The 15,454-nt window shown below is 48.0% G+C and overlaps 1 protein-coding gene across 2 annotated transcripts; it reads right to left on the bottom strand.

The window, feature by feature from the left end:
* Window positions 1-1,019: 1,019 nt before the first annotated feature.
* On the bottom strand, window positions 1,020-15,448 carry WDR45B (WD repeat domain 45B). 2 transcript variants are annotated; one of them, XM_053960784.1, is made up of 10 exons: window positions 15,231-15,448; window positions 10,778-10,852; window positions 8,961-9,062; window positions 8,257-8,344; window positions 7,641-7,735; window positions 6,114-6,304; window positions 4,206-4,291; window positions 3,385-3,486; window positions 2,770-2,891; window positions 1,020-2,495 (listed from the first exon to the last, which is right to left on the bottom strand). In XM_053960784.1, exons 1-10 carry the CDS (start codon window positions 15,295-15,297, stop codon window positions 2,389-2,391), a joined length of 1,035 nt encoding a protein of 344 aa, XP_053816759.1. In that variant the 5' UTR covers window positions 15,298-15,448; the 3' UTR covers window positions 1,020-2,388. The 2 variants fall into 2 exon arrangements, with proteins under 2 accessions (XP_053816759.1, XP_053816760.1); XM_053960785.1 differs by lacking the exon at window positions 15,231-15,448 and adding an exon at window positions 14,607-14,682.
* Window positions 15,449-15,454: the final 6 nt, after the last annotated feature.

The following is a 15,454-nucleotide window of genomic DNA, read 5'->3' as shown; positions in this document are numbered from 1 at the left end:
TACAAAAGGAACTGCTAAGCCCTGTACTTTAAGAGCAGATGCTGGTGCCAATAGGTTGTGTTCCAGGAGCAGTCGTGGTTTTACACTTGCTGTGGGAGCTCTCTGCTTCCCTGGGGGCTGGGGGTGGTCCTGTGGCCATCAGTGCCAGGTACAGCACCATTCCTTTTCCCAACGAGTGACTGACTGAGCGCTGTTCCATTTGATTGTAGAGCTGTGCAAACGCTGGCTAGATTCATCCACAGGAGTGCTGCAGCGAGCAAAGTGGTGAAGCACTGCCAGAGCAGCCTGGAGGCAGCACCAGCTGGGAAGACTCAGTCCTGTGCTGGATTTGGTTCCTGTGAAACAGCTGTACCTAATCACATCCATTTGCAGGTAGCACAAGAAATGTGAGGTGTGTTAGGACATTCCAGGGTTACTGCAGCACTGCTGGCTGCCTGCACAGGTGTGTTATTTTCATTCCTGCTGCCACACTGGAGCAGAGGTTTAGGGAAAACTTTTACACATTTAGAAAAGTTTAAATGTTGCCCAGAAATGTGTTTGTAGTCTTGTCAGCTCTAGGATAACGGGAACAGGAGGGCAGGGGGTTGGTGCAGCAGCAGCTGAGGCCCAGCAGAGCTGTTGGAGCAGAGGCAGGGGCTGGTGGGGGAGTTCAGGCGTTTCCAGGTGCTGGGACCATGAGCAGCTCCCAGCGGCACAGCGAGAGGGGATTTCCATCGCCCTGGAGGAGCAGTCTGCAGCGCTTCCCCACCTCCAGGAGATGACAGTTCCAGGTCCTGCTGCTGCTCCAGCCCAGGACGGGGGGAATGGTGAGGTAAGTGCTGAACAAGAACTGGTTTGCACTGGAAGTTGGACTTGTTTTGGGACACACAACAAGGTGCATGTCCCAGGCACTGGCTCACGTGCTCCTGTCCCCTCCTCATGCAGCAGATTCAGCTCCTGTCCTTCACCAGCCACCACTACTGACTCACATGTTTATTCCCCCAGTCTGGGGCAATGGAAACCATGGCTGTGACCATCAGTGAATACAGCAAAGTTAGTCACTTTTATTTAAAAGAAATAACATATTACAAATAAGTGTGCAAAACAATTCCTGTGGTTAAATACGCATAAAAGCAACATGCAACCTTGACATCAACATGGTAAGTTAGTCCTTAGTAGGTTACATGACACTAAAAGGGACTTGTCAGAGTTAGAGTTTGCAACTGAAGTCACAGAGTGTCAGGGCTGAAGCATCTGTGAAATTAGCTTCCAGAAGAGCAAGACCTCCCTGCCCCAGTGTTTAGTGCCACAGATGCCAAACTTGGGGCTATCTCAGGTTCTGAGTTAGGAGCTTGTGCCTTAGGTCAGCAGGAAATAGGGTAACAGTTTTTGGAGAAGAGTGTACAAGTCTAACCTACCTGTCCCTGGGCCAGCAGCAATAGTATGCGACAGCTCAAAGGGAAAAAAAAAAAGACAAGTTTGCAAGTTTAAAGCCATTGCAGACATGGAACTTCCTGCCACCTTGTTCAGATCTTGTGCTGGACATGGCCATGGCCTCTCCAGCCTCCCAGCTGCAGCAGTTTGGCAGTAGTTTGGCAGCAGTTTCACACCTGTCACACCAGTACCGACTGTTGGATTATGGAAGGAATCAGCTCTACAACTACAGGAGCCCTGGGTGCTTGCTGTGCCCACACAGGAGAGGGGACTTGGGTCAGCACTTGCCCAAAGGTGCCTCCAGATGCTTCACAGAGTTTGGGACCTTGGACAAGTAATGCTGATCCCTCACCTGAAGCAGCACTGGCAGAGGCCACACGACCACCACCACCCAGCCCCGGGCACCAGGTCAGAGGACAAGCAGGACTTGATCTACAGGTGTCCCTTGCTCCATACTTGTCACCCTCTCTGTTCCCTCAGCTGTGCCAGGGGAGGGAGGAGGCAGGACTCCTGGTGGAGAGAGCATAACCCAGAGTGTTCGCCTGCTCCCAGCCATGCAGTGGAAGTAAAGCATTGCCTAAAATCTTCTGGTTTCAGATCCCTTTTCCTAAAGCCAGCCAAAGGTGTGGACAGCCCCTGCAGAGCTTTCCCTGTGGCAGGCACTCTTGTTGGAGCTACAGTCATGTCACAGTTTAGACTAAAGAGAAACCCAATAGGCACAAGCTTGTTGAAAGCCACATCTTGAAAACTTGAGTTGGTGACAGTAACCCAAAGAGATTTTAATGATGAATACTTGCAGAAATGAGAACAAACATATATAGTCCACTACTTCAGAGCTGCTTGTGATCATGTTGAGCCAGGCTTCTCCATGAGCTCTGCTGAACTTCTGGATCAGTGCTGGGCACTCAGATTCTGTCCCTCAAAGGCGCGGGTGGCCGAGGCAGTGCTTTGAGCCGTGCACTCCCCTCCCCTCAGTCAGAGCTTGTCGTCCGTCATTTCTAGGAACTGAGCGTACACATCCCTTGAGCATTCCCCTTTTTGGTTGAATAAGAACTTGTAGTAGCTGCCATCTGCACATATTGCTGCAACACAAACAAGCAGGGTCAGGGGGCTGTGGCAGAAGTGTTTTCCTTTGCTCCAGCATAAGCTGTCCTTCAGACTCACAGAGGTGCTCTGGAGGGACCCCTGAGCCACCAGCCCTGTGCTGTGCCAGCCGCGTGGGCAGTGGGAGCAGCCAGAGCTCTTGGATGACAGGGACACTCAGCCCTGTCTCAGCAGAGCATTCCCTCCCTCCAAGCCAGCACAGTTCAAAGCCTGGTTTTCCAGCCAGAACCTGGGGACGCCTCCAACACTCACCTATGACAGCATTTGGCTCTGTTCCAAAGGCACAAATGCACGGAGAGCCTGAGGGAACCTGGAATTTGGAAAAACTCCATTTGGAACTGAAGTATTTGGGGAGAAAGGTGGCAGAGGCCAAACTGAAAGAGAAAACAAAAAAGAAGACGTTAACAGGTTGGTGTTGACTAGGGTGGATTCAGAGCTGCTGGAGTGATTGAACAAAGTGCAGGTTTCACTTGATTTTTTACTGGCTTTTTATTTGAGTAAGAATCAGATAACCTGAGTAATTTCCCCTTGCAGGAAGGGGAGACACTACAACTGCCTTGCTGGCTTTAAGTGACTGCAAAAACTGCCAGAATGATTGATATTTAGTAGAGGAAGGTGTCCACAACATATGTTCATCCAAGGTCCACTAAAACCTACACTGACCCTCTACAGAAATGCTACAGCCCCTCAAAGGACAGCAGGAGCTTGGCAATTACCAGAGGTTTCTAAATCTGCAGCTTCAGGCCAGCCCAACTGATAAAATTTTCCACTTTCAGCAGTGTGAAGATTTTGCTGCTGAGTGACATGGCCAGTGTTCTAAATGCAATTCAAAGCCCCCCCAGGGCTTCAGAACGGCTCCATCCCTACCTTGACTGCTTATTTCTTTTGGGGTCTTCTGCAGCAAAAATGTGGACTGTGCCGTGGTCACTGGAGACGCAGATGAGGGAAGCATCCTGGTTGAAGTTAATACTGCAGAGAACACAGACAGCTGCAGGATTTCTCCTGGGACAGACCCACAGCCCTGGCACAGACAGTTCTGCTGCTGCAGTTGTGCCAGCCTGGCAGGCAGGGTGGTAACAGCTGCTCAGGAGGAGCTGGGGCTGCTTTGGGATGAACAGGCAGCTCTCAGAACAGGGCCTGCAGTGGCAGCAGCAGCAGCAGCCCTGACATGGACACCACTGGTGTGGGTCACTGTGCCACTGCTCTGCTCTGAGGAGTGGGCAGAATGTGCAACTGCTACCCCACAGCAGGGCTTGGCAGAGGAATGGGAGTTTTCACAGGGAATGGGCAGAGGGTTTCCCTGCTCCTGGGACAGTCACACCTCTGCCCTGGGTGCTCCCCTGCACATAAGGATGTGGGCATAAAGCTCCCCTTGCCCCCGAGCTCGCCCCAGTCCCCCTGAGCTGTGTTCATGTGCCTCAGGGCACTGCCTGGGTGTCAGTGGGAAGTTCAGTATCCCCCAGTTCCCACCTGGGTTGAGGAGAGTCACAGCCTGGCAACAGCCACAGCTCTGTCCCTGGTCCTGTAGCCTGTGCCAGGCCTCACAGAGCTCCCAGCTCCTGCCTTCTCCTCCCAGCAGTGAGCCCAGAGGGAGATGCAGAGGCAGCCAGGGTACCACAGCCCTCCTGTGCTGGCCGAGGGGCTCAGCACAGCCACACCACAGATGGCACAGAAGCAGATGAACGTACCAGTATATATTGGCTGCTTGTGATCCTCGACGTAGCTCCTGGATTAAATGCCCTGATGAAGTATCAAATATTCTTATGAGGGTCCCCTTGGAAAGGAATCAAGCATTGTATTAGGAAAGGCAGAAGACTGTCTTTACATCTGTGAATGCATCCTAAAATTTTGTCTGACCAGCATGCCCCTGCACCCACTGCTGGGGTTTTCTTCTTGGTAGATTTGCAAACCTCTCTTAATTTTGGGGAAGAACACTAGTTTCCCCCCATAACATCACCACAATGTTATAATGCTTTAGGGTACAATCTTGTCACTTTTAGCTCAGTTCCTAGACACTGCTGCAGCCCTAGCCCTGATTTGCAGACACTGCCTGGTGTAGAGTGTGCCCAGGATCTGTGGGTCACTTCTGCCATGCTCCCCTCAGTACTACTGCATTTTTCATTGCTGCTGTGCAATTCTTTCCCATTAAGTATAATCAAGCTGTGGCTGGTCTTGTCTTAAAATTGATTCAGTTGACATAACTCAGAAGAATCAGTTACCACAAACTCCTGATCTGTATTGATCTGAATCTGAGGCACTGCCCAGTCAGGTGACAGAACACTGCAGTGGGAACTGTCCTTCAGCTGGAGCCACCCAGCCTGACAGCAGAGCTGCAGAACGAGCCAGGGTGTCTCAAATAAAGTGATCAACAAATCAGTGCTGCTTTCCTCTGATGAAGACTGGGTGTACACTGGGCTGTGCATCACCACCTGCAGCTCCTGGGACACACCTGGTTAACAGAGGCAGCTCTCCAGTCACACACCAGGAAATAACTACCCAGCAGAGAAAGACTTGGTAAACATAGTTTAGTTTTGATTTAAGAGACAGGCTTGAGATGTTTGCTGACTGTGCTCAGACTCCTAGTTCAGTTGGAAAATAAAAGCTGCTTGAACTCCTTCTCTATGCAAAACAAGGAATGTTTAATACAAACGCAGCAGATAATGGCTCTATTTAGCAATGGAGTTGGCAGCTTTTAGAACTCTGTTTAGAAAACATGAAATCATAAAGCTTAAGAGAGACTTGGGATACATTTTCTTTTTTTTAAGTGTTTGAGTGGCAGGCTGGGCAGTAGAAACTATGTGAAACAGAGACTTGTTGGATTAATTTGGCTTGTCCTTAAGAAACTGATTTCAGCTGAGTGGAAGAAGGCAGCAAGAGCTGTGCTTGCCTCAGGGAGACGGGTCCATGTGCCTGATGTTCCCTGGGGAGACGAATGCCCTGGCAGCTCCCTCTGTGGCTCCCAGGGAGAAGGCAGCTCTGTGTCGTTTGCCTCCCTGCCTCAGCCCAGCACAGGGCATCTGCACTGCACCCTAAGGTCACGTTCTTGTCAGTGTCCTGTCTCTTCAGCCCCGTGGAAGACGTGGCCACACGCTCCCTTTCTGTGTGAGGGGGCAGCCCACCCTGTCCTGCTCTGTAACAGGAGCTAAGCCAGAGCAGAACAGAGCCCGCCAGTACAACTGAACTATTTACAAGTATTTCTTTAGCCAGTGGGTTTGGAGTGAATTTAAGCAGAAAATAATAAAGGTGAAGAATGCAAATAAGCTTCTCCCCACCCAATGCTTTTTTAAAAAAAACTAACAGTATCTCTTGAAGAACACATCAAAGATATGAACTACTTGGGCCAAGTTGTGTTGAAATGTCAGTGAAGAATCACTGCTACAGCCAGCTAAAACAACGACCTCAGGCACAGCCCTTGGCTGTCGGCTGTTTGGGCATCCCAGAGGAGCAGGGAAGATAAAGACTGAGAGTGCACACTTCAGTGGCAGATTTTCCCACTAGGTATTTCTCTGTCTTTCCTCCAAAGGATGTGACTTGCTGTTTTATCTCACTAGACTAGAACACACAGTAAGTCAGAGGCAGGGGGACATAATTCTTACTTTTTCTGATGCTGTTGCAATTCTTGTTCCCTGCAGGTTTAAAGCGATGCAGCTCAAAACTCCTTCGTGAGCTGGGATGTCCACAGGAGGCTTCTCTGTGTTAGCCAGATCCACAATCTGCACGTGCCCAGTGTGTGTTCCAGGAAATGCAAGAAGAGAATTATTACTATTTGGACAAAGGACACAGAGACCTGAAAGACAAAAAAAAAAAAAAAGAACAAGAACAATTGGATCATTTCCATAACCTAATCAACTTTTCAAATGTAAGTTTCTAAAATATTGATAATTTCAGGATAAACAAACACCCATGGAGTAAATCTGAATCTCATTTTAATGGTTACTGCCATTACATTAATTGCTAGTCCCAAAACATCATATGCTCATGTGTGCAGAGCACAGTTATGCAGAGGAGTAGCATAATTTTAACTTGCTATCCTCACTTTATTTCAATGTAATCCAATTGTGGGTATCCAGAATCTGGGTGATTTTGCAGATCAGCCCAGTCAGTCCGTTACATTAAAGTTATTTTAAGAAGTCAAAAGGTCTCCTTAGCAGCTCAAAAAGGGTAAGAGTTTATCAGAGGTGACATCTGAGCTTCTGCTCCATCAGTGAAACTATTATTAATTTGTGTTTCAACCTGGTTCTTACAGCACTGGCACTTTTTTCTTTGTAATGTTTTGTGGCCCATTTAAGGTAAATCACACCAATCCCAGGTGTTCTGCGGATGCCAAGTGAATTCCTGAAACCTCAGCACAAGAAAAAACCTCCTCCTGCTGCATCCCCTGCCTGTCAGTCAATCAGTCAGGCTGCTGGAGCTGCATGCAGGCTGGGATTCCATAACAGCAATTCCTGTTTGCTCCAGGCAGGCATGAAAACCCTCAGAGATGAGGATTCCAATCCTCTATGATGTGGTGGAGAAAACACCCTCCTGACATCTGAGCTGGTCCTCTCCACCAATCAAGCACTGCCTGCACCCCTTGCTCCACGTGCAGCACTATCAGGAAGTGTTTGCTCCACCCTTGCTGACACTCCTCCAAGCCACTGCCAGCCCTGCAGAGAGCCCTTCACCAGCTCCTGCTGCCATCACTGAATGAGCCCCTCCCCCTGGTTCAACAACAGCCACGGCCAGGCCTTGCTGTTTAAAAAGAACAGTATCCGTTTGCTCGCTATAACAGGAGAGTTTGCTCAACACCTCCAGCTCTATTAGGAGAGAGAAATGATGCACTTTACTGGAATTTGTGTTTATAATTAACCTTCCAGTGAAAATACAGGTTCTTTGCAGAAGAAAGTGTACAGCTCTGCAGAAATCTCATCTATGACACGAGCACAGGAAACAGCTTTTCTGGGCCAAGTATTTATAAATTCTAATAACCATTCTATAAACACAACAGCATCTCCAAAGGACATGACTGCAGTGCAGTAAGTGTTTAATGACTTCTAAAGAACTGACTAAGGCAGCTGAAGATAAATGGCATGTCAAGAACACATTAACTTGCTTCCATTCCCCAGCCCACACGTACAACTAACCTTTAGGGTTGTAGCAGGTTTCAAAGACGTGCAGCTGGTGGGGATTGTGTGTGAAGGTGAAAACTTTAATCATCGAGTCCAAGACAACCACAATTCTGAAACAGACCAGAAGTTCCTGTGACTCGGGTGGATAAAACAGGGACACAAACATTCATTCAGACCTGCAAAGTCTTTCAACTGATTTAACAGCCACATTCTTCCTGCCCTCCCCCACAAGAGACTCCCAGCCTTGCAGCAGCCACGCAATGATAAGCCTGCAAAGCACTTTTATCCAGCCCCTCCACCCACGCATACACAGACTCCAGCTGTTCACAGCTGCTCTTGCTCCAGGGATCTGCTGGAATTTTCTTCACTCCCCTCCATACCTAGAAAACCAGCAGGAGCCACAGGAGAATATTTCCCTACATTAGGGGACCAGGAAGTCTTGTAGGCTTTTCACCAAGGTTTCACATAGCAGTATACTTAAACTGTGTCCTGTTTACACCTGATACTCTGTCCCCAAAAGCCTGTTTCAATTGCTGCTGTTACAGCAGGATGTTTTTCTTTTTACAAGCAGCTGGAAGTGAGTAGGAGCACAGAGCCAAGCTGGGTGTCTGGACCCCTCTGCTGTACCCACCTGTCTCTTCGCAGCTTCACTGCTTTGACTTCTGTGGAAAACTCTATCTCAATGACAGTCTTCTTCTTCAAGTCATCCCAGATCATGACTAGAACAGTGCAGAGATTGCATTAGACCATCAAGGCATATTCAAAGATCCACAGCTCCCTTATAACAACTTGCAGCTCCCCAGCAGTCTGATCAAGAGGTCCACCCAATGGTTAAGCAGCTGCAGACAGGCATCCTGCTAACCAGAAGGCATCGAGCCACTACATATCAACCCCCTCACTCACACTGTAACTTGTGCAGGCAGGAGCTGGTCAACTCCAACCACAAAAACTGATATATTTGTTCAAAAAAGATATATTATTCTAAAGAAAAGCAGCTGTTTTTTGTTTGCTCTGAGGGTTGTGGAAGAACTAATGCAGCAGTTGAAAAGAGTAGTACGTTTTCCTACAAAGCTTGCCAGGCAGGGAGCTTCCTGCTCCTTGCAGAGCTCGCTGTGAGAAGGTCAGCAGGCCTTGGAGAGCAGTCCCTGCAGGTAGCAGCCTGTCAGCACTGCACCAGCAGTGATGCAACTCACTGCACCACGGTGACTTAACCTGCAGCAGCATCCCCTTCACCCGACCTTCAGGACATCAGCTCAGGGCCTGCTGTGGGGGCTCTCTGGGCACTGTCACACAGGGCCAAGGCAGGCCTTTGCAGGATCCACCCCTCAAGCTCACCTTTGTTGGGTGGGTACTTCGGCTTTTTTCCTCCACCTACTAGTGCTAAATAGTTGCAACGAAACAACATTTCCACATGGCCGACACCACCTTCTAGAAACTCTGCAAGAGAAATATTTTATTTGAAAGTGTCACAACTGGTTAAATTGCCATCTAATTTTTACCACTGTTACAAGAAAAGCTTGTCTTGTCCAGGACATTTCTCAGGCACCTGAGAAGAAGAGTATCTTCCTACCCTGGCTGCCCTTAAAAACCAGAGAATGTGGATTCCTTGAAAGTTCTTCATCCTGGAGCAGTAAAGCCTGGATTTCATAAAAGTCCTTGTGGTTTCTTCAACAGCACTTCTGAGTGCTGTGTTTCCTTCCTGAACAGTTGTACTTGAACACTACCCCTTTCTGCACCAGATCCTCCTCTTGACTCCATTAAAGCAGGACAGCACATTCTGCTATCAAGAGGTGTTATCACTGTGACAAAAACATCTACAGTATTAACAAGGGATGACCTGAAACAATTTAAGAATGTGTAATGTGTTCTGAATCCGTGTTAGAGCACTGAATCATTGCTTGAATGGGAATTTCTTGGAACTCCTGGATGTAAGACAGACAAACAGCATTTGCAACAAGATTTGGTTTCATACTGGGTTACAGAGAAAATCAGAGGGACAAGCTCCAGCTGGGAGTGTCTTGGGCAGGTTTAAACCTACATGAACAATGAACAGGATCTCGGTGTGCCTACGCAGGCAGTTCAGTGAGAGCTCCCAGAATCCACAGGGAAAAGGCAATCTGACTCATAAGAAACTTTTCACCACAGGAGTCCTGGAAGTATCTCCATCGAGAGCTGCGGGCAGGGAGAGTTTTGACAAGCAACTCTACAGGACTTCAGGCCGAATCCTGACTCTTTGAGCACAATGTCACAAGTGATAGTCCCAAGGCATGTTGCTTATGGAAGAAGTTACTGTTAAGAGCAGAAAATAGTTTGTCAGCTTTGGCCATGTGAACAGTGACTAAAATCCTTACAGCAATAGCAAGTGAAAGTGTGCCTGATTTTGCAGGAATTGTTAGTTTAAGTACATTTTTCCTCTTATTAAATCCTTTTCTCACCACAGGCTGAAAGTGCTGAGAAACCTGTTTAGCAGCTCACTTCCTATATTTAGGGTTAGAATGACATGGCTCAGTTTCAGTTTCCCATATTTTGACTCAGTTTTGTTTGCTTTCTGATAAAAAGCTCCACTGTTAACACAGCTCATCTACTGACTTCTGTTAAGACACAGGAGTACCTTTACCACATTAAGATCCTCCCAAATTTTTAAAGCATACACAGAAGGTAAGATTTAGAGCATTAGAGGTCTGACCTCTCAGTGCTCTTGCAGACAATACTCTTGAGTATGAGAAATGTTACACTGAGATCTCCAGGAAAAAGCCTGGAGTCTTACAGCCACACTGGATCATCCAGATCAGCACACGAGAGCAGAACAACTTCTGATGGCTGCAGGGAGCGACTCCTCCTGCTCGTAAATACCCAGGAAATGCCTCTCCTACTCAGGCTACAAACATTAGCAACAGCAAACACAACTCTGCCAGAAGCTGAGACAAATTCCTCATCAGCCAACTGTGCAAATTAACAGCACTGAGACTTTTGACTGGGCAATGGCACGAGTGAGAGTCCCTGTGGGACCAGCAGGAGCTGCCTTTCCTGAGGCTTTATTCAAAGCCTTCCAGGCATGCAAAAGTGAAAGCTGAGCAAGAATCAGTCAGGAAAAAATGAGAAGGCTGAGCTTCCAACACAGAGCAGCATGGTGTAATAAGTAAGTGTTTTACCTTGTTTCTCTTTTTCTTTGAGTGGATCTGCATTATAAACTCGGAATCCATTTTCCATTCCACATGCAAAGCATCCTGTGATAAAAAGCACATATATACACATATATATAGTAACTGCCAGATACACTCAAGAAGGAAGCAAGAGCCAGAGGGTTAGGAAAGCATTGCTCAATGACTGCATGGTTACACTCAAGCTGAAGAGCACTCACAGGCTCTGTTAGTGAAAATCTTCCAGAGAAGTTGTCCTCTATGCTGGCCTGGTGGAAATTCTTGGTATTGGTTTTAGGCAGGTAAGAAAACAACAGAAGGGAAGGAAACCAATTCCCAACCCACCTGGATCCTGTGCCATGCACTAGAGTGCAGGAAACCAGCATTATAATGTTTATGGTCCAACAGTTAGGAAGTGAGCTCCCTCCTTTCTTAATAGATCCAAATTCACCTCATGATTACGACTTCACTGTGGATGTTTCCAGAGCACAGTGCTCATCAAACAGCTTCTCCAACTGTGCTAACAAGAGCTGACTGCTGTACCATGCCAATAATTATATACCAATAGCTGAAGTCTAACCCAGGGCATAAGCAGAAGCCAGATTAAAACTCTCTGGAAAATAACTGTAGTTACTTTTTCATATAGAAGTATGTGCTTCCTTAGTGGAATCCATTAAGCTGCCAGTCCCTTGCCCTGCTCACAGGTGAACACAGGCACTGGTACAAAGAAATGCCACTGTGAAGTCAGAGCAGTGACAAGCCACCAAGAAGCTGCTGTCACTGGCAGCACCCTGAGGGCAGGTTGGCTGCTCACAATTTGTGTGTACTGTACCAAAAGTCCAGTTAAAGATCTCTGAGGTACTGGAACGTAAATTCCAGTTACTCTGGTTCTGTTCTTAGGTACTGCAATGATTTGAACCCCTCAGATAAAAGCTGAGGAGCTCTGTCTAAACACAACCCTTCCCCAAACTCGATACTCCAACAATCACAGGGCATGTGGGGGAAGAAGACAAAACACAAAAACCTATGCCCTTAACCCAAAAGACTCCCAGGTACAACTTCACCCTGTCCAAGATACTGTAATAAATTAAGTGCACAAAGTTCTTGTTTACATAGATAAACACACACACAAAGTAGATCATGTGAATGTAATAATTGTAGCAGGATTAGCAACCGTATTGCCATAGGCTTTGATATGAACCCTGCTGACTTTCTCTCCTCCCCCCTCAGCATTGATTTGCTCTGTAAGTGTGAGCTGCTGTGATCTCCCAGCACTGGGACAGCCAGGGAGCAAACTGCAGTGGAAACCTTCCCCTCCACATGAAGCACTGCTGTACAGGATGAGAACTGATCTGCTCCTCACAGCTGATCCATATAATTATTTTCCAGCAATGGTTTTCTACTCCCATATTGTATTTCCAGGAAAGTCAAAGGGAAGAGATGCTGAAGGTGTTCTGCAGTAAGAAAGTGCTGTAAGGTTTGAGTTGTGCTGATCCCAGAAGGTCCTAACAACCCAAATGCAGCATTCCTGATGCAATCAAACACACACTTTACACTTCCTGCAGCACCACTACAGCTTTCTGCAGGGCCAACCTCATGAGTAAGACGTGGGCTGCTTTAATGCCTTGGGAATATCCACATTTTTAACTGAAGACAACACAGCAGAACGTGGGGATGTGAGTAACAGTGAAATTCCCCATGTGGTCGATCACTACCCACAGAGATAGGAAGCTCTCAAGCACGGCAACCCCTGAGTCAAACAAGAGAAGAAAACCCTACAGGAAGATCCCTGTCCCTGCTTCATTTCCAGGTTACAGGAGCAGCTTTGAAGCTTGGTGATTCCCATCTGACTGATTTCTGTTCCACTGGAATCACAAATTTGATGGCTACAGCTTGTAAGCCCTTCCATGTGAGAGCTGGGAACACTCTGTCACTTCCATGTCAGAGGAGGGAACACTTCCTTAGGTTCAGTTCCTTCCACAAGAAGTGCACGTCTCTTTTTTGAAGAAGGGACAGATGAGCTGAAAAGCCACTGACAAAAGGTAACTCAGATACTTTTTTAAAAGCACATAATGATTACAGAGTTATCGCCCTGACCCACAGTCATGACCCACTTGTTCCTACAGTAAAAGTGCTTCTTGCTAACAGTGCCAGGGAGACCAGAGTGAGTTTTGTTCCTCCAAGTCTGCAGAAAAAGGAAGGGTTAAATTAATGACCAGCCTGGAAGATGCCACAGGCTGAAGGGGACACGCTGGCACAGAGAAACCTGCAGGCTCTGGGGCCTGAGGCCCCACAGTGGCAGCAGTGGAGCACAGGGAAGCGATGATGTCCAGTGGTTTTTGCCACGGTGGTTTTCCTTGGCACCATAAATGCTGTGTAAAGCCAAGAGCACAGGAGCCTACCAACATTCCAGCACCCTGAAGAAGAGTAAATACATAAGTGTTTCCACACCAAAACAAACCTACACCTCAGTTTTCAAAGCAGCTTTAGGCTGCAACAGTGACAATCAGCAATTGACAGGTATGGCCATTTATTACGATGTTTTGTCTCTTTATTTCTGAAAAGCACTTTAGTGTCCTTCTCAAAAAATTAGGAAAGGATCTGAAATCAGGAACTCACAGTCTCCAAGTTAAGAAGATAAAATCAGAATATTCTGACTTCAAACAACTGACAACTACCATTTCCTTGTGTTACATTGTTTCTTTGCTTTTTAATTTAAGGTCTAAAAGTAGCAAAGGCACCTGATATAAAACCAGCATCACTCAAGTCAGAGCGAGGGAGGCCCACGGCAGAACAACCACAGCTGCTTTATCACTTGCCAGTCAGGGAGATTCAGCCCCAGAGAGACTTCTTGGATGGTTCCTCCTGTTCTCCCATCCTTGTGGGATCGGCCAGTCTTAAATTACTAAGAAATTAGGTTATTGTGGCACTACGTGCAGACACCCACACTTGTGAGCTTCAGCACTCCAGTGACTCACGTTCTGTTCCCAGCAGAAGCAAGAAGGAAGCAGGGAGCTTTCCCTCCTCTCTGCTGCCCTTCAGCACTTTACAAGAGCCCTAAACTCATAAAAGGTCACTGAGTTACCTGCAGTGCAGCGTCATCGTTCCTACCAGGAGCAGCTCCAGGAGCTGCCAAACAGAAGCCAATTGTGTTATTTTCTTAATGGTTTTTGTCACTACTCAATTGCCTGGCCAGCTGAGGTGGGATGGGACATGAATACTGCCAGCTCACAGATTCACAAGACAAATGCCTTAAGGTGCTTTGGATGTGATATCATTTCAAAAAGGGGGATTTCTTGCATTTATTGCTACAGAATTAAGGGAGCCTTCGTAACAAACAAATTTTACACTAAAATTATGATCTAAAGGTATTTTGCAATAAAAGAGAAACTTTTCTTCTTACACAGCTCTACAGACCAAGCACCAAATATCACTGCTCCATTACAGACCCTGCAGATCTGAAATTAAGCTCATCCTCAAAAATCTTTTTCCCTCTCCGTTGGAGAGGCAAGATGAAAACAAGTGCAGAGCTGCTAAGAAACAAACAATTCCATTCTTTTCATGTCTATGGGATAGCAGGAAGAGAGCTGCCAAGATGCTCTCACCTCATTACCTGCTTCATGTGCTATTGCCAAGATGTCATCAGAGACGTTTGGCTAAAATCAACAGAATAATTCATGTTTACACACGACTTCAACAGCGTCAGCAACAGGTATATGAGCTGCAGTCTACAACGACAGAGGCTGCAAGAGCATCTTAAGCAAGAATATTATTTGTTAAGGCAAAAGGATGTTACAAAATGATGAGCTTCTACTCCTTATTCCACAAAAATGACACTTACTCATAAGACCGGTGCTATTTTTGTCTTGCCAAAGCAGGATGAGGAACATGCACCCCGTTTCTGGAGCAGGCCTTCTTCCCCTCTAACAAAGGGAAAAGATAAGCCAAAGGGAATGACTGCGGCTGACCGCAGAGAGTGACCGAGACTGACACTTGCCTGCCAGTGTGATTAGTAGTGTGAACCACAGTTTTAAAACACAAACCAGGTGAAAAGAAAGAAAAAAGCAGTTACACCACTCACTTTGAACGTGGAGTACTTACACGGAGAAAGGGCTGAACTGTGAGCAGTTCGCAAAGAAGCCCCTGAGGGACAGGCTTTGAGGAGCCTGACGGAGCCACCCACGGTGAGCGGCCGAGCGCAGCAAGCCCAGCCAGCCTGGTCCCGGTGCTGCTCCCCTCACCCACGCCCCCATTCAGCTCTCGGAAGCGCTGGGCGCACACACACCGCACGAGAACCACTGAATCCTGCCGCTGCCTTCCCGGCTCCTTCCAGCAGCCGCAGCCCCGGGACGCAAGCGGGACCCCGCAGCGAGGGGTCGGGAGCCGCGGCAGCCCCTGGCCCGGCCCGGCCCCGCACCGCCGCCCCTCCGCGGCACCACCCGGCTCCCCGGGCCCGCAGCCTCACCGTGGTCCTGGTTGAAGCCGGCGTAGAGCAGCCCGTTGCCGTGCGGGTTGGCCGGGAGCAGGTTCATGGCTCCGGCTCGGCCCCTCCGCCCCCGCCCCTCACACCATGGCGGCGCCCGCCCGCCTCAGCCCCGCCGCGGGAGCCCGAACCGAGCCGGGCCGAGTTGAGCCCGCCCGAGTCGGGTCCAGTCCAGCGAGACCGCCGGAGCCGAGCCGGACCGAGCC

The sequence above is a fragment of the Vidua chalybeata genome, chromosome 19 (genome assembly GCF_026979565.1).
Source record: "Vidua chalybeata isolate OUT-0048 chromosome 19, bVidCha1 merged haplotype, whole genome shotgun sequence".
NCBI classification, from domain to species: domain Eukaryota; kingdom Metazoa; phylum Chordata; class Aves; order Passeriformes; family Viduidae; genus Vidua; species Vidua chalybeata.
Note: the sequence above shows the minus strand (reverse complement) of the source record. Positions and strands in the feature narration are given on the sequence as shown.